This window comes from Callospermophilus lateralis, chromosome 7 (genome assembly GCF_048772815.1).
Source record: "Callospermophilus lateralis isolate mCalLat2 chromosome 7, mCalLat2.hap1, whole genome shotgun sequence".
Classification (NCBI taxonomy): domain Eukaryota; kingdom Metazoa; phylum Chordata; class Mammalia; order Rodentia; family Sciuridae; genus Callospermophilus; species Callospermophilus lateralis.
The window spans coordinates 143,003,848-143,028,623 of NC_135311.1; the positions used below are offsets into that span (position 1 = coordinate 143,003,848).

General features: G+C 61.9%; 2 protein-coding genes and 1 long non-coding RNA gene across 9 annotated transcripts in view; 2 read left to right on the top strand and 1 right to left on the bottom strand.

Moving 5' to 3' along the window:
• Cfap74 (cilia and flagella associated protein 74) overlaps positions 1–22,835 on the top strand; it is a 57,007-nt gene extending 34,172 nt beyond the window's left edge. Inside the window, exons 12-39 of the mRNA XM_077109993.1 lie at positions 750–908; positions 1,782–1,955; positions 2,330–2,448; positions 5,013–5,079; positions 5,345–5,434; positions 5,936–6,103; positions 6,962–7,079; positions 9,080–9,156; positions 9,650–9,772; positions 10,863–10,984; positions 12,152–12,280; positions 12,918–13,005; positions 13,233–13,406; positions 13,792–13,925; positions 15,140–15,392; positions 16,431–16,529; positions 16,981–17,120; positions 17,562–17,696; positions 17,801–17,910; positions 18,056–18,111; positions 18,220–18,339; positions 18,637–18,792; positions 19,590–19,719; positions 19,911–20,065; positions 20,272–20,404; positions 20,642–20,772; positions 20,857–20,991; positions 21,143–22,835. Coding sequence (XP_076966108.1) covers positions 750–908; positions 1,782–1,955; positions 2,330–2,448; positions 5,013–5,079; positions 5,345–5,434; positions 5,936–6,103; positions 6,962–7,079; positions 9,080–9,156; positions 9,650–9,772; positions 10,863–10,984; positions 12,152–12,280; positions 12,918–13,005; positions 13,233–13,406; positions 13,792–13,925; positions 15,140–15,392; positions 16,431–16,529; positions 16,981–17,120; positions 17,562–17,696; positions 17,801–17,910; positions 18,056–18,111; positions 18,220–18,339; positions 18,637–18,792; positions 19,590–19,719; positions 19,911–20,065; positions 20,272–20,404; positions 20,642–20,772; positions 20,857–20,991; positions 21,143–21,244 — 3,597 coding nt within the window. The 3' untranslated portion in view covers positions 21,245–22,835. The remainder of the gene's footprint in view (positions 1–749; positions 909–1,781; positions 1,956–2,329; positions 2,449–5,012; positions 5,080–5,344; positions 5,435–5,935; positions 6,104–6,961; positions 7,080–9,079; positions 9,157–9,649; positions 9,773–10,862; positions 10,985–12,151; positions 12,281–12,917; positions 13,006–13,232; positions 13,407–13,791; positions 13,926–15,139; positions 15,393–16,430; positions 16,530–16,980; positions 17,121–17,561; positions 17,697–17,800; positions 17,911–18,055; positions 18,112–18,219; positions 18,340–18,636; positions 18,793–19,589; positions 19,720–19,910; positions 20,066–20,271; positions 20,405–20,641; positions 20,773–20,856; positions 20,992–21,142) is intronic.
• LOC143641918 (uncharacterized) lies at positions 12,068–22,834 on the bottom strand. 4 transcript variants are annotated; one of them, XR_013155559.1, is made up of 4 exons: positions 22,749–22,834; positions 22,562–22,651; positions 17,575–19,761; positions 12,068–17,071 (listed from the first exon to the last, which is right to left on the bottom strand). It is a non-coding gene; the product is annotated as an uncharacterized LOC143641918 (long non-coding RNA). The 4 variants fall into 4 exon arrangements; XR_013155558.1 differs by having other exon boundaries at positions 12,068–17,078; XR_013155557.1 differs by having other exon boundaries at positions 12,068–15,450; positions 15,955–19,761.
• An 87-nt stretch (positions 22,836–22,922) lies between the features above and the next one.
• Positions 22,923–24,657, top strand: Tmem52 (transmembrane protein 52). Of its 4 annotated transcripts, XM_077109767.1 has the most exons (5): positions 22,927–23,046; positions 23,134–23,177; positions 23,292–23,333; positions 23,792–23,970; positions 24,066–24,657. In XM_077109767.1, exons 1-5 carry the CDS (start codon positions 22,981–22,983, stop codon positions 24,338–24,340), a joined length of 606 nt encoding a protein of 201 aa, XP_076965882.1. In that variant the 5' UTR covers positions 22,927–22,980; the 3' UTR covers positions 24,341–24,657. The 4 variants fall into 4 exon arrangements, with proteins under 4 accessions (XP_076965879.1, XP_076965880.1, XP_076965882.1 ...); XM_077109764.1 differs by having other exon boundaries at positions 22,923–23,177; XM_077109768.1 differs by lacking the exon at positions 23,292–23,333.
• Positions 24,658–24,776: the final 119 nt, after the last annotated feature.

A 24,776-nucleotide genomic window follows, 5' to 3' on the forward strand; every position in this document is an offset into this window, starting at 1 on the left:
CGGACGCTGCTGCTGTCAGGCGGCTGCCGTGGAAGGGCCTGGGCCAGGTGCGGAGGAGGACATGGAGGGCCCAGGGGATGGGCTCCCTCTGAGCTCTGCCAGGGCCCTTGCCACCTTCTGCAGACCTGCCGCACCCAAGTGTAAGCGGGTCTGGCCCAAGGGCAGCCCACCGCGTTTCAACCCACTGCAGGGACAGGCTTCTGCCCGCCTGCCACACCCAGGCCTGCGTGGTGCCAGGGGGCAGGGAGGTGACCCCTTGGGCCTCTGTGGCGGCTGTGCCCTGCCTTTCCCCGGGGGCCGGGCTCCTGGCAAGCGGGCAGGGCCTCTGCCACTGCCCCTCCCTGCTCTCCCTGCATGTTCTCCTCTGCCCTGCGAGGCCTCCAGCCTCCCCTCAGCACCCCGACTCCCCCGCCCCTCATCTGGGCCTGCAGCAGGTCCCCCAGGAGGAGCCCCTGCCAGCACCGCAGAGCGGTGGGGGGCGGTGCCGGTGCAGACATCCATCCACCCCAACGCCTTGCCCAACGCCTTGCCATGAAAGGGCGTCTCTTGAGGACTCTGCTGAGCACTGCAGAAAAGTGGAGTTCTGTGTAAAAAGGCCGGAGCTGCATTTAGGTGGAAAGCGGAGCCCGCGTCTTCTCCAGGCAGAGGAGGGGCTGCGAAGGCTGGGCTCCCTGCGGGCTTCCGGCAACCTGTCTTCCTCCTGCTGCTGCATCCTGACTTGAGTGTATCTTGCTGCATCCTGCCTACAGGAGGTCAAGGCTGCAGCGCATCCTGAGCCCTCCTGGCTCCTGAAAGCCGACTCTAGTGAGTCTGTGCAGGGGGTCGCTGGGGCCACCAGTGGAGAGCAGGAAACGCTGGCTGAACCCGAGATCCCCGGGCTCTGGAGGGAGGACTACGTGCCGCACCAGGTAACAGCTCTCCTCTCCTCCGAACCTCAAGGCTCCCTCCCCTCCCAGGGGAGCCAGCATGGACACAATGGTCCCACTCCCCACTGAGCCTGGCCGCCTGTCCCTGGGGCTCAGAGGTCAGCCCTGCGCTGCTGCCTGTGGCCAGGAGGGGAAGGGCTGGAAGGCAGAGGGACGGCCCTGCATCCCGCTCTCTGTCGGGAGAGGAAGGCTGAGTGCAGAAGGCCACGACCTCTCGGGAAGCCCCACCCAGAGTGCTGGACCTCGGCATCGCCAGGCGTGTCCCCAGCTTGTGGTGGCCGCCGTGTGCTCTGTCCCTTGGGGAGGGGCTGCCCACCACCCGGCTCCTGTCGACGTGGGCTCCCTCAGCCAGGGCAAGGCCGTTTTATTCTGCTGGCTCTGGCAAAGCCTGGTTGGCCACTGGACCCAGCAGGCAGAGGTGGGCAGGTGGGTGCCAGGCAGGTACCAGGTGGCTTTCCCCCATGGCGGTCAGGCCTGGGCTGTCCCATGAGCGGACTGAGCCGAGGACCCGAGCAGATTCCTGGCCAGGAGGAACAGAACCAGCCTGGGGCCATCTTAGACTCCGGCTCTGCTGCTCATGTCCGAGAGGTTGTCCTGGCCCGGCTTCGCCCTGGAGAACTCTCCCTGCAGAACTTCCCCAAAACCCCCTCTCGTCCTGACTCAGCAAGTTACAAGACCCCTCCCCTCCGTCGTCTCCTGAGGGTCCCCTGCGTCCTGCGAGCTGTCTTCCTCCTCCCACTCTCTCTCTGGGAAGCACCGATCCCTGAAGGGGACCTGCCCCAGCAGCTGGGCTCAGCCCTGCCCTTGGTCAGCTTCGGGCCTTGAACCACACAGCCTCTGTCTCTGCCACCCAAGGAGCACAAGGAGGATGTGAACCAAAAGCCTGTGGGCGGCACCAAGATGGACAAGGACATCCTGGCTCGCACGACGGCCCAGCTGCGCAGCGGGGTGGTGCACAGGCAGGTGGCCTCGGGGCGGGAGTTCAAAGGCTGCCCCTTCAACAGCAAGCCCCAGCTGGTCCACTTCAAGGTGAGCCCGAGGCGGCACTGGGCAGGGGCTAGGTAGCTCACGGTCAGCCCCAGTGCCTTTTGCCTTGACCTCTGCAGACAGTGTGGACCGTAGGGCTGCCTCTGGTGCGAGGAGCCGAGAGTGCGGGAGGCTCGGGAGGCACCAGAGGCAGCCCTACGGTCCCTGGGCCACAGGGACCCTGGGCCTCTCGGGAAGGGGATGTGACTGGGCAGTTGCCACCAGGCCCCTGCCCTGGCAGATTCTGGCTTCATGTGAGAAGGCCCCCAGGAGTCCAGCCCCACCCCTTGAGCCGCCCTGAGGATGGGCAGCAGCAGGGTCCCAGGCAACTCGAGGCTGCCACCGAGGCCTGGGGTCAGCAACTGCTGACTCTCCAGGACTTCGAGGTTGGCAAAGCGTACAAGAAGAAGATCACGCTGGTGAACGCCACCTACACCATCAACTACTGCTCGCTGGTGGGCGTGAGCGAGGACCTGCGGGACTTCATCCACGTCAGGTGAGGCCCCAGCCCCGTCCCTGGGAGCGCGGAGGCCATCCGTCCTCCTGCATCCGGGTCTTGATGCCGGCACTCACCTGGCAGGCACCTGGCAGCCAGAGAGCCTTTCCACAAGGCAAGCCAGCCACCTCCCTCAGGGACCGCCTCCCCGACCTGCCTGAGCCTGTGCCTGAGCCTGTGCCTGTGCCTGAGCCTGTGTCTGTGCCTGTGCCTGTGCCTGAGCCTGTGCCTGTGCCTGAGCCTGTGCCTGAGCCTGTGCCTGTGCCTGAGCCTGTGCCTGTGCCTGTGCCTGAGCCTGTGCCTGAGCCTGTGCCTGTGCCTGTGCCTGTGCCTGTGCCTGAGCCTGAGCCTGTGCCTGAGCCGGTGCCTGTGCCTGAGCCTGTGCCTGAGCCTGTGCCTGTGCCTGAGCCCGTGCCTGAGCCTATGCCTGTGCCTGTGCCTGAGCCCGTGCCTGAGCCTGTGCCTGTGCCTGAGCCTGTGCCTGTGCCTGAGCCTGTGCCTGAGCCTGAGCCTGTGCCTGAGCCTGAGCCTGTGCCTGTGCCTGAGCCTGTGCCTGAGCCTGTGCCTGTGCCTGAGCCTGTGCCTGAGCCTGTGCCTGTGCCTGTGCCTGAGCCTGTGCCTGAGCCTGAGCCTGTGCCTGTGACTGTGCCTGAGCCTGAGCCTGAGCCTGTGCCTGTGAGTGTGCCTGTGCCTGTGTCTGTGCCTGTGCCTGTGCCTGAGCCTGATCCTGTGCCTGTGCCTGTGCCTGTGCCTGTGACTGTGCCTGAGCCTGTGCCTGTGCCTGTGCCTGAGCCTGAGCCTGTGCCTGTGCCTGTGCCTGTGCCTGTGCCTGAGCCTGAGCCTGTGCCTGTGACTGTGCCTGTGCCTGTGTCTGTGCCTGTGCCTATGCCTGAGCCTCAAGTGCTTCTTTGCACACGTGTGCTGTTCCTCCACTCCTAACATCTGGCTTTGGTTCACACAGCTTGGCTCTCCTGTGCTTCCCTCCCAACCTCCCCCAGGTTTGGAGAGCAGGTTTGAAGGTCCAGATGGCTTTAAGATCTGCAGTACAGCTGGCGTGGTGATGCTTGTGATCCCACTGACTGAGGAGGCTGAGGCAGGAGGATCATAAATAAGTTAGAGGCCAGCCTCAGCAATTTATTTGGCCCTGTCTCAAAATAAAAAATAAAAAGGGCTGCAGTGTGACTTGGTGGTAATCCCCAGTACTACAAAAAAGGACTCATAGTTCAGGAGTGCGGTGTGTGACGCGCCATTTCTGAAGAGGGCATCTGGCATTGGAATCCCAATCTCCCTCTCTACCAGGCCCCAGGGCCCTGGTCTCCCTGACAGCCCCTCCTGGTGAGCAGTGCTGGCCGACCCAGGCTCTGGCCAGTTTTCCCACTGGGACATTCTGTTCTCTTCAGGGACTGAGTGGGAGGGGATGTAGAGTGCCCGTCCCCCTAGCCTCTTCCCTGTCTCTAGCCATCTGCACAGGGTGGCTGGGGGCGCTGGCCTGGAGTCTTGGTGGCTCTGTCTCCAGCCAGGCTTTCTGTCTGTGCCGCGGCCTGTCCTGCTGGCCCACCTGGTCTCTGGAGGGCATGTGCATGGCCTGGGTCCAGTGGAGGCCGCTAGGCTGCTCCTTCCTGAATGGCCCCTCTGCTCGCGGAGGGCATGGCTCCTGTCCACCCACCCGCTGCTCTGAAAGCCTGGCTTCCGGGTCCTGCTTCCAGGTCCACACTCCTGGGCCGCCAGCCACCCCACGCCCTGGTCCCGTGCTCTGCCTCCAGGGCCTGTGGTGTCCCCTCCCCGGGCCCCACCCATGACAGCCGCGGGAGACAGGCCAGTTCTCCCAGAAGAGCTGGGCTGGGCGCCTGTCTTTGGGGCCTGCTCACTTGGAGATCTGAACATCTTTAGTTTTCAGTTTGTTCTTACCGTGTCTCCGCCGTGCTGCGGATGGAACCCACGGCCCTCGGAGGGCGGTGGGGGAGTCCCTGCGTCTTTCAGTTCTGCCGCGTGGTGTCCTCACACCGCCAGGCTCCGTGTCCTGACCCCCTCACCAGGGGCTCTGTGCTGGTGATTCTGTGTCTCCTGGTGACACGGTGCTTCCTCCCCATCAGAGCAGCCTGGAGTCTCCTTCTGCCTGGCCAGGGGGACACGGCCAGCCAGGGACAGGCGTTTGCATTAAACTTTCAGTTTGTGCCGTTTCTAACCCACGTACATCTGTAGGCGAGGCCTGGTGTTGGGAACCCCTAGGGGACTCTCCTGCACCCAGGGCCCGGCCAGCAGAGACCGTCCCCTGCCTCAGTTGCGGCTATTTTTCTGGGCTGCTTGTGCCCACAGTCCCCGTCCTCATGTTGGCTTTAAATCTTGACCCCGTTGGTCCCGGGTCCTCAGGGCCCTGCTCACCCTCGGTGGCCCCTTCCTGGAGAGTGGTCAGGGGACTGGCCTCTCTGACTCGCTCACGGGACAGATTGCACTGTTACTTGAGCGTCTCCTGTCCACTGGGAACTGGGGCCGCCTGGCAGCAGCTTGGGTGAGGAGAGACCAGGAGGCCTGACCACCGTGTGCCCTGGACATTGTGTTTGCAGCTTTGAACCCCCTGGGCCCTTGTCAGCCGGGATGTCCTGTGAAGTGCTGGTCACGTTCAAGCCCTTGGTGAGTCAAAGGGCCGCGCAGGGTGCTGTTTCCACTTTTATCCAAAAAAATACTCCCACCACCCTGAGAGGCAGAAGGACGAGCCAGCCCGAGGAGCCCCCCCCCGGCGCGTCCCTGCAGGCTCGGCCATGGTGGCCCCCCCTGAGACACCGCTGGGCTCTTCCCCGGGCCTTGCTTGGTGGGTGGCAGGCAGGCGCCACAGTGTGACACAGCCCGTGGGTCCCGTCACAGAGGTTTACGGGGCTGGGCTGGTTCTGTTTTTCAGATAGATAAAGATCTGGAAGGAAGCATCTCATTCCTGGCTCAGACAGGCAGCTTCTCCGTCCCTCTGAAATGCTCAACAAGGAAATGCTCGGTAAGCATTGGGGTCCCTGGGGAGAGGAGCCCAGAGGGACGTGGGATCAGACCCCACAGGGCGGGGTCCTGAGAGCTCAGGCCAGCCCCGACAGCCCGTGTCCAGACCCCTCCGGCCACACCTGTCTCCTCTCAAGCCACCTCATGGCCCCTGGCAAGGGAGTTACAGGTCTGACTTCCCCTAACACTGGACTCAGGTGCCCCAGGTTGTCATGAGCCATACTCAGGTCTGCAGCTTCTGGGCTAGGCGTGTCCCTGGGTTATGCAGTGCACTGCTTGTGCAGAGGTCTATGGTGGCCCTGTCTGTCCTGCCTGGAGCCAGGTGCAGGCTCACCCGTGAGGGGGAAGAAAGGCCAGGCTCCCGTGGTCCCTGGGGACTCCAGGTGACAGGCGGGTGGCGACTTTGCTGTAGGCTCCGTGGTCCCCTGGCTTCTGCCGGGCCTGCCCCTGGTGCTGGACATGCTGCCAGCCCAGAGCGGCTTACTGTGGGGTCCTTTGGCAGGTGTCCCTGGACAAGGAGCTCATCAGCTTTGGCAGCTATGTGGTGGGTGAGACCACATCCCGGACCATCACCCTGACCAACACCGGGGGCCTCGGCACGAGCTTCAAGTTTCTTCCGGCTTCCGAAGTCTACGGGACGGATGAAGAGTCCCTGCCCCTCCTGAAGATAGTGAGTGGGCTGCCGGGCAGGGCAGCGTCTCCACCCGAACACAGCCCATGTGTGTGAAAGTGGCTGTGAGACGCGCCAGTCAGCCGGGATCTGGGAGGGGACAGCACAGCGTGCCCCCTCAGGCATGTGCTCAGGGCAGCAGCCAGGAGCCCCAGGGCCACCCTCCCCACCCCCCAGGCACCCCAAAGCCCAGGCTGGGGCATGGCCCAGGAAGCGTGGGGTGGGCCTCGTCTCCCAGGGGGGCTGTGCAGGGGCCACCCAGGAGACAGCCTGGCCACAGCAGGGTGCAGGGTCAGTGGAGGAGCAGGTGGCCTTTCTCACTCACTGGAACAGTCCTAAGGAAGCAGTGGGCTCCGACCCTCAGTCCTGCCTGCCCTCTGGGGTCTCACCCAGGGGAGGACAGAAGCAACAGGGCAGCTGCTGCCTGGGCAGGGTGGAGAGCAGGGGCTTCAAGGGCAGGAGATGGGGGCCTGGGGGCAGAGCTTCCCCTGGGCAGGCAGGGGACGAATTGTCTGGGGCCCCTCTGGGCATCCAGGGTTCTGGGCCAGCCAGTGAGGAGGAAGGAGGATGGGCTGCCCGGGTGCGCAGAGCCTGCTCTGGAACAGTGGCCTGGCAGGGCAGGGCAGGGCTGGGCTCCCAGCTCAGAGATGGCACCCGAGATGGGGTGTCCCTGCAGGGGACAGGAGGAGCTGTCCTGGCCAGTAAAGGAGGCGAGGGGTCAGAGCTGCCCCGGGGAGAGCCATTGCTGTGCCTGAGACCCAAACGTGCAGAACAGGAGCCACAGACCCGGCCACAGCTTCCCATGGCCCCACTGGGGGTGGCTGGATGGGGGAGAGGTGAAGCTCAGTTCCCTTCCAGAGCAGCCTGTTCACCTACGACGACAAGGGTCTCACCAGTGTGTCCGAGCAACAGCTGGAAGGCAATGGGACCTCCCCGCTGGACACCCAGAGCCGGAAAGAGTCGGACAAGATGGAGGGTGAGGGCACCTGCAGGTGGCTGGGCACCACCCACCCCACACTCGTCCCTGCCTCGACTCCCACGCTGCCCAGGACAGGCCGAGGGGAGGGACAGGAGGGCCACTCTGAACTCTCAGTGCAGCAGGGCAGCTCTGTGTGGACCACAGACCGAGGGCCCGAGAGCGTGAAGGTGTGGAGTAGTACCCAGGGCTTTTATTTTAAGCAACAGTCCCGTAGTAAGTGACAGTCCCCAAGAAAGTGACAGTCCACAGGAAATTATTCATATGTTCAAATCCATTCTGGTTTGGGGGTGGGCTGAAGTTCGCATCCAGGTGGACCCTGAAGGAGCGTGAGGCGTCCAGGAGCTGGGCAGTGCACTGAGGGCCAGGGAGCCCTGACCACGGGGCGGGTCCCTGTCTGTGGCTGGGGCTGTGCGCTTCCTATCCACTGCAGAAGTGCACCCAGCACCTGGGGACGCCCTGCCGACTTGTGGGTGTCCCCGGTGCTGAGCTGGAGAGGGCAGCCGCCCCCCGGCCCGGCCCCCGCGCCCAGCAGCCGCTCCCCCTCCCCCGCCCCCGCGCCCTGCAGCCGCTCCCCCTCCCCCGCACTGCTGCTGTCTCCCTGCTTCTTTCTGGGCTTTCAGTGTGTCCCCCCGAAGCCAGCAGTGAGCGGGCTCCCTGCTCCAGCCCTCCTGGGATGGCGAGGCCACGCGCGCCCCGGGCACACGTCCTGCGGCACCATGTGGCGTTTCTCCACAGACATTGCTCTGGTGCCCTGGGCAGCCCCGTGGGGTGGGCCACTGTGGCCAGCACCACCCCACACTCCCCACGCGCCTCTGGGACCCCAGGTCGAGGGTGCACCCGCTGAGCTTTCAGTGGCTGTTTTCAAGGACTTTCTGAAAGTGGCCGTGCTGGTTTACGACCCCCCACCCCGGGCGGCCGAGCTGTCCAGCATGGCTGTCACTGGCCACACTGGGCCATTTACATCCACCCGTCTTCCACAGTAGAAGCCATTCCTCCTTCACACAAGCCACGTTTCCAGTGCTCAGCGGTGACAAGGGGCAGTGTTGTGTTGGACAGCCCAGAAATCCTGCTGGACGGCACAGTCCAGGCCCTAGAATGTCCTGCTCTATGGCCCACTAGGAGGTCTGGCCAGGGCTGTTGTCCAGATCATCTGGACTCCTGGTCGCCTCCTGGGTCACTGTCCCCCAGCCTGTTTCCCTGCACGAGAGCCAAGCTGCCTCCTGCTTTCCTCTGGAGCCTTCCGGCTGCGTCCAGTCTGTCCCTAGGACTTGCTCTCGTAGCCCGGGTGCGACCTCTAAGACATCTTTGCTTAAACTGAAATCTAAGATTTCCAAACTTATCAATCATACGTGTGTGTGCGCATGCACGTGACCTCCTTGTCCCAAAGTCATGGAGACCAGGACACAGCTCTGAGGTCAGGCTGGGGTCCAGCTGTGGGGCAGGGCTGCGGGTGCAATTTTCCCTGTATGTGGCTGCTCTTCCTGAATGCGTGTTGAAAGAACTTGGCTTTGCCCGTGGGCCTCATTGGTACTGTGGGCACGGCCATTTCTGGTGCTGCCCTGCTCAGCTGACCAGCTGCCCCTCACTCAGCACACCGCCCTGGCTGCTGTAGACTTAAGGCGCATGGTGAGCTGGGGAAACCTGTGTTCTGTTTCAGGAGAGTTGCTCCAGATAGTTTAGGTGCTTTGCATTTCCATATCAGTTTTAGAACCAGTTTCTTGATTTCTACAAAAAAAAAAAAAAAAAAAACAACATAGAGCAGACGAGACGGGCATGGGGCTGAATCTGCCCATGGACTTGGGAGGCTCGTCTTGCAGACAGCCTGTGGTCACAGTGTGGTGCTGCTCCTCATCGCTCCCTAGTTCTCTGCCTTCCCCCCGGGGCTTCAGAGTTCTTGGACGGGAGGTCTCGTACGTTTGGGGTCTTCAGATGTCTTTGACTTTTTCCAGGGCAGTGACTGATGTTTGAATTGTCTCTCCTCTCCTGTTGCCTTCCAGAACAAGAGGGCACCTCTGCGACGGGGGGCTTGGGAATGTTTCCCAGCGAGGAGCAGGCAGAAATCACGCTGGGGGAGGTGAGCCCACCCGCCCTGCTCACACCCCGGCTGCCAGAGGCTGGAACGGGACCGCCCCCCACCCGGCACCAGCCCCAGCTGCATCCTCCTCACCCCACCCCTGGGCCCTCCCACCTGGTTGGAGGCAGGCTGGAACCCAACCTCCAGGAACCTGCGGTCTCAGCCAGGGCAGTGCCCTGCCCCCCATTAGGACTGGGCAGGACCAGAGCAGCGGGGCTGGTTTGCGGAATGCCGAGGACACTGACCGCAGACCCTCCAGGATGGAGCGCAGTGTGAAGGCAGGAGCCAGGGGGAGGAGGGGAGGGGCAGGCGGTCTTCTCCCGCAGCAAGGACCCCATGGCAGCAAGTCGTCAAGGGAAAGGCCAGGCTCCAGTGCCCGTGTGTCACCTAGTGGCCCCATAGACGTGGTGCTGCCCCCGCCCTCCTGTGCTGTGGCTGCAGTAAGGGTCAGGCCAGGAGGCCTGCTGACCCGGGGCACCTCCCTTTCATGCAGATAACAGAGGGGGAGATCGGCCCTTTTAGCTCCATCAGAGTGCCCATCATGTTCACCCCGGTCACCCCAGGGGAGGTCCAGACCAAGTTCAAGGTCATGTTCAAGAATCCCAAGTGCCCAACAGTGAGTACCCCTGCTGCCACGCGGCCCACACAGCCCCAGTGCTGGGAGGGCCCACGTCCACAGCCACGTGAGCCACCCTGTTCCTTGGACTGTGAGCTGGAGGCACAGATGGCCGGCACCCAAGCTGATTCACACTGGCACACACATGTAGCTTGCACGATGCATGTGCACGCATGCTCAAGCACACACATAGAACCCTTTTTCCGTTCCTCTGTCTCTTTTTTTTTTTTTTTTTTTTTTGTCCTGGGGGTTGAACCCAGGGGTGCTCTTCCACTGAGCTACTCTTCTTACCCAGACTCCCCAGATCTCAGGAGTCGGAGTCTGGGGACAAACTGACAGATGAGGAAACGATTGCCTCCACTCCTCCAGTGCCCCTGCAAGAATCCCGAGCTCTTCTATAGCTACAAGTTTGTATTAGGAATAAAATTTTTACACCTAATGGGTAAAATTTTTACGTTTTTTTGTAGAGTGCATTATTGCGTAATGAAAAATTGGGTTTTTGCTTTTTTGCAATGCTGCGGACTAAACCCAGGGCCTGTGCACACTTGGCAAGTGCTCTATCACTGAGCCACACCCCAGTTCTTTTTCAAATTTTAAGACAGCTTCTCAGGTGCACAGGCAGAACTTGTACTTGCAATCCTTCTGCCTCAGCCTCCCAGGTAGGTGGGATTGGATTACAGGTGGTGCCCCTGTATCGGGCTCTATTCTATTGTTTTAAGTTTGAAATTTTTGTTAATAAAAATAATTTTAAAGTATAGTGACACGAGGGGCTGGGGTTGTGGCTCAGTGGTAGAGCACTTGCCTCGCACGTGCGAGGCCCTGGGTTCGATCCTCAGCGTCACATAAAAAACAAACAAACAAATAAAAGTATTGTGTCTAACTACAACTAAATAAATAAATATTTTTTAAAATATAGTGACGTGAAAAAAATGCCTCAGAACTCTGAAATGGGGCTTGGTGTCATTATTGACCTTCCAACATTTATAATTTGAGTTACAAGAAGCAATCCCACTGAATTTTCCTGCTGAACTCTCTCAGCACTGCTGCTCTGCAGGGGAGGATTCCCACTGAGTCACAGGTCCAAATTCAGCTGTATTTCAGAGCCACAGGCGTGGCCCTGGATGTGCCAGTCTGGGTGCCCAAGCCCAACGTGGACTTGAAGATCTGCATGTACGACCGGCTCTACCAGGACTCCGTCCCCATTTACTCACGGTGAGCCCCCTGGTGGCCAGCAGGAGCGCCGCACCTGTGGACCAGCAACAGCCCTTGCCAAGGGTCCCCTAGGATGACAAGGCAGGAGATCCTGAACATCTGGGAGGTCCCCGTGTCATGGGGGTTGCCACCACGGGAGGCAGGAGGGCCAGGCAGACCTGAAGATGGAAAAGGAGGCCCTGGGAAGCGGGAAGGACCCCTGGAGCTGCAGGAGCACTGGCCTGCCCACACCTCTATGAACTTCTGAACCCCAGGGTGCTAAGAGGATGGGTCCCTGTGACGTTAGGCCCCTGAGTTGCAGAAAGTTTTTTTAGTCACTGCAGGCGCCAGGCAAGGGCCTCAGTGCCCTCGGGGACACAGAATGTAGTGGTGACAGGACCACAGAAGAGGACCTGGGAGGGATGCGTGGTGGTCAGCAGCCAGATGGGTTGGGAGGACACAGTCTCTGAGCACCAAGCGTCCTCCCTTCATGAAGGCCAGGTTCCCGGTGGCAGGACCCCTGGGGCCTGGCCAGCTGTGGGCTCCCCACTGGGCGCTGCTCCCAGGACCACTGTGGGCTCGGTTGTCAGGGTCAGGGCTGGGTGGGGTCTGGGGGACACCAGTTCCAGACCCTGTACAGCCACAGGACAGACAGGAGCATGCAAAGCATTCTGAAGAGGAACCTGAAGGCTCTAGAAGGTTCTGGAACCATTGCCTACAAAACCCCAGGCAGACTACCTCCCCGGGCAGGCAGGGGCTACTGGCCCCCACAGGGAGGCTGGCCACCACGGCTGCCTCTGGCAGACCCCAAGGGCAAGCAGGGTTGGGAGAGCTGGGTGCACAGGGAGGCACAGGCGGCCTGACAAGGCTGGGAGCATCTGGCTTCCGCTGGCCGGTCCTGACCGGGGGCCCGGCCACCCAGAACCTCCAGAGTGCCCAGACAGAGCCCTGGGCAGGGGGAGGCAGAGCCCCAGCCCCCTCCCATTCCCTGTGCCCCTGGCAGGAGGTTCCCCCCAAAGCACTCCAGCCTCTCAAATCTGGGGCCCATTTCAGTTATTTTTATTTTTAAGAATTTCCCGTCAGGTTTCATCTCAGAGAAAGAAGCAGCTGCAAAAGGTGCACGGGGCGCTCTTGTGAGCGCCTCGCACTCAGGCCTGTCCCTGACGGGCGCCCTGTGACCTCCTGTAGATCCAAGGTGGCCCTGCGCCTGAAGTTCGAGGTGTGCCGGGAGCTGCGAGGCCACATGGAGCTCCTGCCCGAGATGGGCTACATCCAGGCCCAGTCGTCCTACTCAGTGCAGCTCAAGTTCCTGCCCCGGTGGGTCTCCTCAGCCCAGTGCCCGGGGTCAGGGTCTGGGCACAGTCTGTCGGCAGGACACGTGGGCCAGTGGCTGGGCAGGAGCAGGGTGCTGGGCCGCCTCGGAAGCCAGAGCTCTGGGACTTGCCTGGGGACGAGGCATCATGGCAAAGGGCGTTTTTTCTTTCTTTCTTGTATTTTCCCCCAATATTTCTATAATGACACGAATTTCCTTTGGTAATCAGAGAGCAAACCACCTTATTGCTTTATTTATTGAACCCAGGGAGACTTTACCACTGAGCTACAGCTCAAGTCCTATTTGGAGGCTGGGTCTTGCTAAGCTGCCAAGGCTGGCCTCCAACTTTCCTGCTGCCTCAGCCTCCCGAGCCTCGAGCCTCGGGAGTGCAGGGTGGGCCACCACGCCTGGCAAGAGCAAACCGTGTCCGACACTGACTCTGCAAGGTGCCGCGTAGGACTTGTCTAGTGGCCCACGCCCGTCCACCTTGAGCACAGCTGCTGAAGCTGTTTGTTTAAGTCCAACTGTGCGTGTGCTCGGCCTCCTGGGGAAGCTTGCGCACCCGGGTCCCCTGTTGTGTGGCCTTGGAGGGTGTCAAAGCACCACGTTGGGCCAGGTGAGTTGGTGTGCGCTCTCCTGCAGGCACTCCCTCCCCAAAGATGCTGGCAAGTACTTTGACAAGGAGAGCAGAGTCCTGGAGGCTCCGATGACCATCTGGGTGGCCGACCAGGTCTGCACAGGGCTCTTCCTGGGAGGGACGCTTGCCCCCGGGGAATGGAGCAGTGCTCAGGGGGCCAGGCCCTGTACCCAGTGAGGCCTCCGAGGCAGCGCCTGGCTGCAGCGCCCATCCTCGCCTTGTGTGGCCGGCCGGGCAGCTCTGCCTCCTGCCACCCGGCACCCGCACAGCCGGGGAGAGGGACGGTGCTTGGGGACACTTACCCACCCTTTGTACCGCAGATGAGGCCAGTGAGCTTCACCGTGCAGGCCATCGTCACCACCTCTGACCTGGAGCTCAGCCCCTCGGAGCTGGACTTTGGCCACTGCACCATCTACGAGGCCATCAGGGCCGAGGTCGTGCTCTACAACCACTCGCTCCTGCCCCAGGAGTTTGGGTTCGTCGGACTCCCCAAGGTGCCCGCTGAGCTCCGCCCAGACACGGCCCCCAGGCACCAGCCACCTCCTGCCGGCACACCCTGCCGCCCTGCCCAGCTGTCCCTCTCCCGGGCCCTGCCGCCCTCCCTGGTCCTCATCTCCCCAGCTCCCTCCCTCTCCTGGCGGGGGGCACCCATGGGGCTCCGGACCCTCACCCATCCCTGCCTTCCAGAACTTTCCCTTTCCGGGCTGCCCCCACATCCACTCTCACACACATTTGCTCACATCTGTGCACGTGCACACACACACACACAGAGGATCTCAGGCACACTCACCTGCGACCCCGTCTCACAGCCGTGTGCCCTCACACCTACCCTGCCCGTGGGTCCACACGCCCCACACTGCTGACCTGCCCATTTCCCAGTTTGTGGACATCCAGCCCAACGACGGCTTTGGGACAGTCCTGGCCCTGGAGGCTCTGCAGCTGGACGTGGTCTTCCAGCCCACCAAGGCCAGAGAGTACAGCTTCGAGCTGGTCTGCAAGTCGGAGATGAACAGGTGAGCCTGCCGCCCGGCCCCCACAGCGGGCAGCCGAGAGCTGGCAGCCCATGTGCGATTTTCACACGCTTGACACACTCCTATTTTTCAATTAGTTGAATACTACTAATAATGTGACTATCTCCACCCAGAGAGAGATTTTTTTAATATCTAGAGCCTGTGTCACAGATTATAAAAATATGTATTGAAATACCTCAGCAACACATTTTCATCATAGAACAAGATGACAAGATAATCAGTACCACCCTTTCAAGCATAAAAAACAACGCAATCGGGGCTGGGATGCTGTTCCCTTCCAAACACTCGCCTGGCATGCACTGGGCCCCAGGTTCAAACCCCAGCGCCCCCCACACACACCGCGGGATGAAAGCTACAGGGGAAGCCAGGCGTGGACGCGGCACCTGTAATCCCAGGGCCTCAGTAGACTGAGGCAAGAGGATTGCAAGTTCAAGGCCCTTCTCACAGCTTAGCAGGTCCCCATCTCAAAAGTAAACAGGCTGGGGATGAAGCTCAGCGGTAAGGCACCCCCAGGTTCAAATAAATAAGTAGATAAATGCTGATGGGGAAAGTGCTGTGGCAACAGAAGTGCAAAGAAAACACGGATGTGAACTTTCCCAGTGGTCAAAATAGGGGCATCTCACGGGGCATGGTGGTCTACCTCTGTAACCCCAGAGACTCGGGAGGCTGAGGCAGGAAGATTCCAAGTTTGAGGCCAGCCTCAGCAACTTAAGGAGAGCCTCAGAAACTTAATTATATCATTGTATCAGAATAAAAAATGAAATAAAAATGGCTAGGAGGTGTGGCTCTGTGACAGAGCACCCCTGGGTTCCATCTCTAGTGCACTCCCAAAAAATGTGAATTTCTGTTCTTGTTCTTTAACGGAAGGTGGCAGGAATCATCTCACTATGGTATGCAGGACTCCCTGCGTCTATTTAGAGATTTATCAGTTTTAATTTTAAATGTCAATAAATATTTAAAATAATCAGCCACCAATAGCCTCCTTTACAATCACCTAAGCCTGTTTTAGCCATCTACCAAAATCGTGCACAGGGAGCCAGGGTATTTCCCATATATCCACAGGGTAGCAAGCCACCGTGACGACCGCAGGAGCAGGTCCGGGCCCGTTGGGCACTGCACAGTGCCCATCCTGGCCACCCTCCTGGCACATGGATGCCCTTGTGTGGCTAGGTACTGCTCACACGGGTGACTTACAGGTGCTTCAAGGTGTCCTGCCGAGCTGTGGGAGTCCACCCGCCTCTGGAGCTGTCCCACTACCAGATCAAGTTTGCAGCCACCTCCTTGTACGACACCTCCGTGGCCAGGCTGTATGTCATCAACTCCCACACGGGACCCCGGGTCAGCTCAGAGGAGGCTTCCCCCGTGGGAGCCACGTCTTTTGAGTTTCTGTTGCCCTCGGACTTGCCCATCACCATCTCACCCTTGGTGGGGACCGTGTTGCCAGGAAAGGTGAGCAGGGGCTAGTCCAGTGGGCTGGAAGTGAAGGCTGGGGCCACCTGCGTCTGCCCTCCGGGTGGGGTGCCTGGTTAGACCCACCCTTGCACACAGCGACTTAGCCACAGCAGAGCTGGGAAGCCTCCCCAGCCACGGAGTGGGGGTTGGGCCACGTGCCCTCCGCCCACCTGCCCTCGGCCCACCTGGACGGGCAGGCAGGGAGCATCCTAGGCAGCTGCCCCAGCAGGCACATGTCTGGGGGCTGAAGAAGGGTGGGCAGGCCTCAAACCAGCTGAAGGAGACCTCACAGTGGATGGGCACAGGGAGGCTCAGTAGGGCCTGTCCCAGGAGCCCAGGGTGCTCTGCCTGGACCCAGCAGGGCTTCTCTCAGTGGATACAGGCATGTAACATGCTGCTCACTGAATAGAAAATGCTACTTAGATAAGGGTTCTCGTGTCCGAGTGGTGCTGCAGGTGGTAGCTGTCTCTCCCTCTCCCTCTCTTCCTTCACCTGCCTTCTCCCTCTTCCTCTCCCTCCCTCCTCCTCTCTCCCTCTGTCCCATCCTGTGCCCCCACACCTTGGCTGTGCTGAGCAGGTGGGGTGGGGTGGTGAGCCAGCCCTCCTGGACTCTGTCCTGGAGAAGACTTCTGCCGGGACTCGCTGCAGACAGGCTGACAGAGCCCAGGGTGGAAAGGCTGGTGCACACAGGACTCACCCGGGCCCTCGGGGGCTGGAAAGGGAGTTTCATTCTCACTTGAGCCTCAAGGACAGTGGGGTGGTCCTGGCCCACTCAGGACCCCTCTCAGGGCCCACCCACACGGTGGAAGGCTGGATATCCTGTGCTGCAGCCCACCCCCCTTTCTTTGGGGCAGTGGCCAGGGGGGCCTTCCTGGAAGGGGCACATCTACGCTGAAATCTCAAAGTGGGGAGCTGTTAGGGGTACCCAGGGCCAAGGGAGGGAGCAGGGAGCTGAGGAGGGCAGTGCACCAGCCAGGGCCACCGGTGCCCTCTGGGCCCCTTGAGCAGGGTGGCAGTCCCAGTGTCTCCCTGCAGAGGTGCCCGGTCCAGGTGGCCTTCCGGCCTGTGCTGTCCCCTGAGGTGATCCACGAGGAAGCCCTCCAGATCCTGAACAAAGAAATCCAGAACAAACTGGTGCGTAGGGCACCAAGGGAGGGACAAGGTGGCATCGGGGAGGGGCCGGTCCAGGAGTGCAGGCTTTCTGCAGGTGGAGAGGCTCAGAGAGGCTCAGAGAGGCTCCGAGAGGCTCCAGGGACCTGGAACCCCGGTCCACAGACTCCCTGTCCCTCTTTGCCTCAATTTCCCCATTGCAGACGTGAGTCAGTGGGCAGTCTGGGGTCTCTGCACTGGGGCTCATGGCCCCGCACTCTCACCTGTCTTCATTGCTTGACCCCCAAACCCTGCCCTTGGCCTCTCCTGGAGGCAGTTCTTGGGTCCTGTTTGCTCCGAAGCTGAACTGGTGGGGCCTGCCACTCAGCAGTCAGCTGGGCCTGCGAGACTGGGCCCTGGAGGAGCCTCAGGGGCAGTGTGGGGTCTGCAGACACAGGGCAGAGCCCCAGCCCCACAGCCAGCTGCCCCCTCACAGTTCCGAAAGGATACATTCAGCCACAAGAAGGAGCTGTGGAGACAGTCCCTCTCTGTGCTCCGGCTGCGGACCCGGGAACGGATGCTGCAGGCTGTCACCTCCCACGGCCCCCAGGAGGAGAAGCAGGAGCTCAGGGTCAGGTGGGCTGGGAGAGGTCGCCCCCGGCCCCAGTGGGCTTCCCCACAGGCCGCCGCCGCACAGCTGCCTGAGACTGGAGGTCTAGGCCTGCAGGCTCCCAGCACCCATCCAGGTGCTCCCTCCTGGCACCGGCGGCCGTTCTTGGGCCTGGTCACCCTCTGAACAGATCCCCTCCCTAGGCCGACTCCCGGGGCTGGAGCAGGGAGGAGCTCGCCGGCCGGAGGAGGGGGGAAGACCCGCTCATCGGAGCACAGAGGGCAGCCACCACCCAGGACCCTGACCCCTGTGGTCCCCCCTGGAGGGGCCACTTGAGCCCAGGGTCCTAGGAAGCAGGTCCTTGGGGATCCCGTTCGTGGAGCCCAGGGGGCTCAGCCCAGCAGGGACCTGTGGCCCAGGTGGGCAGTGAGCAGGGGCCACAGCACACTTTGTCCCTCTCGTTCCAGTTCCCATGAGTACCAGATTGCTCAGTCTGCCCTGGTCCGAACTTTCCAGGCGAAGTTTGACAAGTTTGTGGTCCCATGTGTCATGGCCAGTGGTGACGTCAAGGACAGGAAGGGATCAGAACCCCTAAGTTTCAGGTGTGGGACACTGAGCCAGGAAGGGGCACGGTTAGCTGCAAAATTGCTGCCCCTCCTCAACTACTGAGCAGATCTGGAGCCCCGTGTACCCTCGCCTACCCCAGCCCCCACAACACCCTGTACCTGGAGCTGTGGTGCCCAGCCGTGGCTCCGTCTATCGTGGTGACATCCAACAAAGGCAAGACCACCTTCAACTTTGGCGATATTGCCGTAGGTGAATCCTGACTGACCCTGACGGTAGCACCCCTCCTTCCCCTACCCCAGGGACCCAGACCTACCAAGCCACCACCAGCCATGCTCCACCCGAGGGACAGACGCTCCTTGGGCCAGGACTGACAGGACTCTCCCTGCCATTTCAGGACACCGTGGTATAAAGAAGATCTCCCTCCAGAACATCTGCCCCGAGGACCTTGCCGTATCCTGGTCCACACCTGGCGCAGGCAGCGCCGGGGCGGGAGCAGGTCTGGGTGGGGCTGGGCAGGGCCTGGAGCCGGCAGGTCTCCCTCCTTGACGTGGGCCTCAGGTGGAGTTCTCGGTGCTGAACCCCAGTGGCCCCTTCGCTCTGCTGAACCCCTTCAACAAGCTGTGCTCAGGCGAGACCCAGGTGCTGATGCTGTCCTTCTCACCCCGCGAAAGCATCCTGGTGAGCGCCAGCCCCCAGACCCTCAGAGCCAGGGTCCTGGGAAGCAGGTGTGGCCTTGGGAGTCCCACGCTGCAGCCCTGGGCTCTGGGCACTGCGGACACCACTGCGCCCTCAGGACTGATGGAGCAGTCTGAGCAGCATATCCTCCTAATGCAGACCCTCGTCAGGGGCGGCGAGGGTCTCAGGGCTGTTTTGCAGGGGCAGGCCACCAGGCAGCTGCTCACAGACAGAACTAGGGCTCACCACGTGCCTGGCAGACAGGGGGCTGCTCTTTGCTAAGGGACGTGGTCTCCTTAGGCTCAAGAGACACTGGACATCATCAGCAAGAAAGGCACCCTCACGCTCACCCTCACGGGCCTGGGCGTGGCGTCCATGGTCACATGCTCCATTGAAGGCAATGTGCTCAGCATGGGCTATGTGCTTGCCAGAGAGTCCATCTCCTCGAGTTTCAAGGTGAACAGTCCTGCCAGGGGTCAGCCCTGCTTTTAGAAGTCCCAGCTGGTTGGGGAGCCAGTGGAGGCACAGGCTGTCCCCAGCACCCGTCTCTCTGCTGCTGCCCTCTCGAGTAGGGGACGTGGGGCCCTGGCTTCTGCAAAAGCTGAGGTGGGCCCTTCCTGCGCCCTCTGCCTCGGGGCCTCTGCTTGGAGCCCTCTGCCACCACTCTCCTGCTTTGTCCTGAACACGGGGTCCTTCTGAGTTCGATTCTGGAACTCCTGAGGGCAGGAAGTCTGTCAGGCCTCCAGGAAGAGGCCACCCTATCCTGTGGGCTCCTGTGCATGAGGGAGGTCCCGACTCCTGCTGCCCCTCTGAGGGGTGCCCCAGTCTTGGGCTCAAGCAGCTTGAGAGGACCTCTGCTTCCCAGACTGCTCAGGTGGGATCCCGGGGACAGAGCCAGGGGTGCAAGTCCTGTTCAGAAGGCACTCTCAGGGGCAGTGAGGGCCGGCAAGAGACCGGGGAGGGTGTGCGTTCAGTTAAAGAGGAGCTCTGCCTTCAGGACTGAGGGCAGCACAGAGCTGGTCACATGGCTGGACAGGAAAGTTGGCCACCGACTTGGGAAAGAGCTAAGGTGGGATGGAGGAGGTACCCACAGCCCAAAGCACTGGTGGGAGACACAGCCAAGTGGAACTGGGAGGTGTAGCCACCTGGTCCTCAGTGGAGTGCAGCTGCAGGTGACCAGGTTACAGGCACTGACTACAGGGAGAGGACAGCCCAGGTGTGGGCCGGTTAGTGACACCAGGCCCTCCTGGCAGCTGCAGAACGACTCCTCGCTCCCCATCAAGTTCTCCGTGCGGCTGGAGAGCCTCTCCAGCACCAGGGCCCTGGCCCGACAGCAGCTGCCTCAGTTCTTGGTCTCACCCACCCAGAGGACGGAGTTGGTTGGTGAGCTGCTGGGGCTGTGAGGACGGTGCCGGCAGGCTGGACCTGAAGGGGAGGAGAGCAGGACAGGGGGAGCATGGAGCATTAGGAGTGCGGGAGCTGTGGGCAGGACGGGGGGCTGGGCTGGGGGACTCAGTAAGTGGGGAGGGACTGGTGTGCTGCAGGACTGGGGACAATCGGTGCCCTCCCCGCAGGCCCACAGAACCACAATGGCCAGAGCGTATTCAGTGTGGTCCCAGTGGAAGGTGTCCTGGAGCCGGGGAAGGCGCAGGACTTCACTGTGACCTTCAGCCCGGACCACGAGAGCCGCTACTTCTCCGACCGGCTCCAAGTGGTGCTCTTCGGAAAGGTGCTCCCGGGCGCAGCTCCCCTCCTCCAGCACCTGCCCCTCCCTGACCCTCCCCTGGGCCTCCCACTTCCCAGGCCAAGGGCATCCCATTGGGGGTCATCAGGTGGACAGTCGAGCACCACTGGTCCTATGGGGCTCCAGTCTGAGCCAGCTTTAGCCCCTGCCTTGGAGCTAGAGGGACAGACAACTCTGCTTCTTGTCCCCAGAAAATCTCCCACCAGATCCTCCTGCAGGGTGCCGCCCGGGAGCACATGATGTTTGTGGAGGGCGGGGACCCGCTGGATGTGCCCGTGGAGTCTCTCACTGTGACGTCTGCCCTCGCCCCAGAGCACAGAGAGGGTGAGCCTGGCCTGGGGACGGGAGAGGAGGTCACAGCCACCTCAGGGAGTAGCCGGCAAGAGGGCCCACCCAGGCCCAGCAGAGGATGGCAGGGATTCCCTGCTCATCACCTGCAGAGCCAGGCGGGACTGGCACTGCCAACCAGCCTGCCCTCCACCCCTCTGCCTGACCCTCGGCAACTGCCCTCCCTGCCCTGGGACCCGCCAGAGTGGTCCCAGCTAGGCCCTCCCTCTCCAGATGTGGAGGAGCTGAAACCCATCCTGCTGACCCTGGACTATGTCCAGTTTGACACAGACACACCAGCCCCACCCGCCACCCGGGAGCTGCAGGTGGGCTGCATCAGGACCACCCAACCATCTCCAAAGAAGGTGATGGCACCCCTGGCCTTCCCTGCCCTGGGCAGCCCTGGCCTCTCCTAGCCTTGACCCTCTAGCCGTGCCGACGCCCTGCAGATGGTGGAGTTCAGCCTGGACAGTGTCCCGTGGCTGCAGCACAAGGGCTTCTCCATAGAGCCTTCCAAGGGCATCGTGGAGCGCGGACAGACCAAGACCATCAGCATCTCCTGGGTGCCCCCTACTGACTTTGATGTAGGTGCCGGAGGGAGCTCCAGGCTGGGAGGGTGCCAGCCCTGCCCCACCAGTGTGGGGGCAAGACAGGCAGAACGGCAGGAAAGAGGGGCCTCTGCCCAGGGTGCCCACCGGCTGAGAGTCCCCTCCTTCCTATTCCCTCCTGTTCTAGCCGGACCATCCTCTCATGGTATCAGCCCTGTTGCAGCTCAAGGGGGACGTGAAGGAGACCTACAAGGTCATCTTTGTAGCCAATGTGGTGACTGGCCCCTGAGACCAAGGAGCAGCTCCATGAGCCCCTCGCATTCTCCCACCCACCCCTAAAGCCCTCAGAGGCTGTTGGCCTGGCCAAACACCCCAGGGGCCGGGACCTGGGCATCCCCTGCTGGGCAGGTTCAAATAGTCAGCCTCCTGAATGGCCCCACGACCAGGGTTCGCCAATCCATGGCCACTTCCTGCTGCACTGGACTCAACAAGCCCAAGGCCCAAGAGCACCCCTCTCCCTGAGCCCTCAGAACCAGGGATAAGTCTTGGTCAGCTCACACTGCTCCTGGCCAGAGACCCACACTCACCAGAACCTGCCCAGACGTCAGAGGCCCCTAGGAAAGCCACCCCCACAGACCTGTCAATAAACTCCAGGAGCCAACCATGCCACTGCAGTATGGATGACAAGCCCAGTGGACAGGATAGAGCTCTGGGAAGTAGCCCCTACACACCTGCGTGCGTGCACGTTTACGAAGCAGCAACCTGCTGGGCGGGGACCTCCTGGATGGCGGGAATCTGCCCAAACACAGGGAGATGCCCAAACTTGGATCACAGGGGACAGCAGCAGGCAGCACAGGGTGCTGGGGGCACAGGATTGGAGTTGGGGCTGACCCAGGCTCTGAGTGGTACAGGGAGAAGAGAGAGCGGAGAAGGGACTCCAAAATCCAGGGCAGGCCCCTTAGTCCTCCTGGGACCTCCAAAGTCCCAGGACCCTGGCCTCAAACAAGGATTGAGCAAATATGTCAAGGGCCCAGCTCACCTGTACTCCCCACTCAGGCCCATCCAGGGGCCAGAATGAGGCCCAGCTTGTGAGTTGGGTTCCACTTGTCTGAGAACCCTGGATTCTGCTTTCTGGGTTCTGATCCACCCTCCAAGGGAGAAAATCACTTCCAACCCTGAGATGCTCCTACACACCCTCCGACCACCTGCTAGCTCTTTCCCTCAAGAGAGTGACTTGCTGGGCACAAAGCCAGCCTGGCCCCTGCCATCCCAACCCAGGGCCAGCCATCAGGAGCAATGGAGGGGTGGTGTCTCTGGTGCCTGCTCAGTGCCCTTGGCATCAGAAGCCAGTTGTTGCCTCTGAGTGACGTGGACGCTGTAGCATTTTGCAGGATTTCTGTCCAGAAGACCAAAGAGTGGCAGACCCAGGCCCCTTGCTGCCCCCACTAGGGCTGGCCAGCATTGACTGCCCCCGCTCCCCGCCCCCAGACCCTAGATGTGCTTCTTGGCCAGACGGGAGGAGGCGGCAGGCTCCACCGGCCATGTCAGGCCTCAGAAGGATGTACTCCACGGAAGATTCTCCCTCCTGGGAGACAGCAGAGCATACCTGGCTCAGGACTCCAGGCTCTGGCCCAGACTTAGGCTGTGCTTGGGTGTCCACTCCTCCTTCCACTCCTCCTTCCACTCCGGTGCTGGCCTGCAAGATCAAGCACAGTCAAGGCAGGAGGAAGGAGGGTCAGCAGCCAAGCTCAGCCAGTTGCAGGACAGGCCAGAGCAGCACCAAGGAGACCTACCGGCACAGGGCCTAGGAGGCCCACTTCAAGCCTGGGTGACCCTGGGCCTGGGAGACACCGGGCGGGGCTGCAACCAGCCCAGCGTTCCAAGGGCGGGACCGGGGCATGGGCGGGGCGTCAGGGGGCGGGGCTCGCACGGAGCGGAGCCATCCCGGGGAGCGGGCGGGCCGTGGTGGGCGGGGCCTCGTAAAACCCTGAGCCAGCCAGGCTCGGCTCGGCGTCAGCGCGGAGCATGGCCCCGGGGCCACCTGCTGCCCGTGGGATTCTGCTGCTGCTGCCGCTCCTGCCGTTGCCGCAGGTGGGTTGGGCCGCGCGTGAGATTCGGGCACTCGGGGTGGGTCTGCGTTCGGCCACGCCCCGCCTGGGCTCATCCCTGTCCCCGCAGGTGGCGCTGGGCTCCGCGGACCGCAGCTGCGACCCTTCGGACCAGTAAGTCCGAGTGGGGATGAGGGAGGCGGGGCCTAGCCCGCGCCGCGGGGAGGTTTGGGTGGTGAGGTCGTCGGGGGCCGGTGCCCACCTGCTCCAGGTGTGCTGTCCCTGCAGGTGCCCTTCCCAGGCCCGCTGGAGCAGCCTGTGGCACGTGGGGTAAGTAGGCCGCTGCTCAGAGCCGCTGGTCAGATGGTTCACCTCCGGGAGGGACCCTGTTGGAAACATGAGACCCCACGCGGCACCTAGTCGCCTCTGCTGGTGCTGGCGGCAAGGCTCAGGGCCCTGGGCTGGCTCAGAGCAAAGCCTGGTCACAGTCACCAGAAGGCACAAGGATTGTGCAGTTGACTGGGGACAGTGTGTCCTGGGATTGAGCCCAAGGCCACCCCTGGCCAGCCCTGGAGAGACAGTAGGGCAGGCCCAGCAGCAGGCGGCCAGAGCAGGCGGGTTTCTCCAGTCTGGCCCTGGCCAGGGAGGTCTCTGGCATGGAAAGACATTCTCTGGGTTTCTTTTTGCCTGTTGTCCCATCTTAGGTGGCTGGGCCACAGTTGGCCCCAGGGTGCAGCTGCCTGGTGGCCGAGGGTCAGTCTGGTGGTGGGCCTTGCTCCTCTTGCCAGGCTCATCCTGCTCGCTGTCCTCCTGCTGCTGCTGTGTGGAGTCACCGCTAGCTGTGTCCGGTTCTGCTGCCTCCGGAAGCAGGTGCACACACAGACACACCTGCCCCCAGTATGGCAGCCCTGCGACCTCACGGTCATCCCTGTGGACAGTGACAGCCCTGTGCATAGCACTGTGACCTGTGAGTGCCTGGTGGCCCGCCAGCCAGCAGTAGGTGGGGACTTAGGGTGGTGAATGCCAACCCCACCTCCATAAACGCATTCTGGTTCCCTGCAGCCTACAGCTCCGTGCAGTACCCACTGGGCATGCAGCTGCCCCTGCCCTTTGGGGAACTGGACCTTGACTCCATGGTCCCTCCTGCCTATAGCCTGTATGCACCTGAGCTGCCACCCTCCTATGATGAGGCCATCAAGATGGCAAAACCCAGAGAAGAGGAGCCGGCCCCCTCCCAGAAACCCGGAACTCTTCCTGGGACCTCGGGGACCACTCCAGGACCCCAGGAGCCAAGCCCCAATGTTCAACAGCCCAGCAGTAGTCCCGGTGCCCCTTGAAGCAGGCAGAAGGGCTCTCCTAGAGCCAAAGCACTTGGAGTCCTGACTCCGGGAGCCAGGGTCCCCCAGCCTGCCCCATCCCGCTTTCCCCGGGAAGTCAGCCTCCAGCACACGGCTGCAGCCCTGGCACGCCAGCCCGCCAGCCCGCCAGCCTGTGTCAGCACCCCGAGGGCGGGCCGATGCCCTCAGTTCAAGCCCCTGGCCGGGCCCCATCAGGCCCTCATCCTGGAGGAGACCCTGGAGGCTGAGGCTTGAGAACTCAGGGCTCTCTGTGGTGTCCGTGGCTTTTTGGAGACAGAATAAAATTTATGTCTGAATGGTCTCTGCCTATATGGAAAGGGCTCTGGGACCCCAGAGCTCCAGGAGGGCCCCAAGGCAGTTACCCCCAGTGTGGTGGGCAGGGCCAGCATGAAGCCATCTGACCTTTAGGCTACTG

Coding starts and splice junctions, on each gene's coding strand:
- Tmem52 (XM_077109764.1), top strand. CDS start 22,981: ATGGCCCCGGGGCCACCTGCTGCCCGTGGGATTCTGCTGCTGCTGCCG. Junction 23,178..23,291: donor AGCTGCGACCCTTCGGACCA/GTAAGTCCGAGT, acceptor CTGTCCCTGCAG/GTGCCCTTCCCAGGCCCGCT. Junction 23,334..23,791: donor AGCAGCCTGTGGCACGTGGG/GTAAGTAGGCCG, acceptor TCCTCTTGCCAG/GCTCATCCTGCTCGCTGTCC.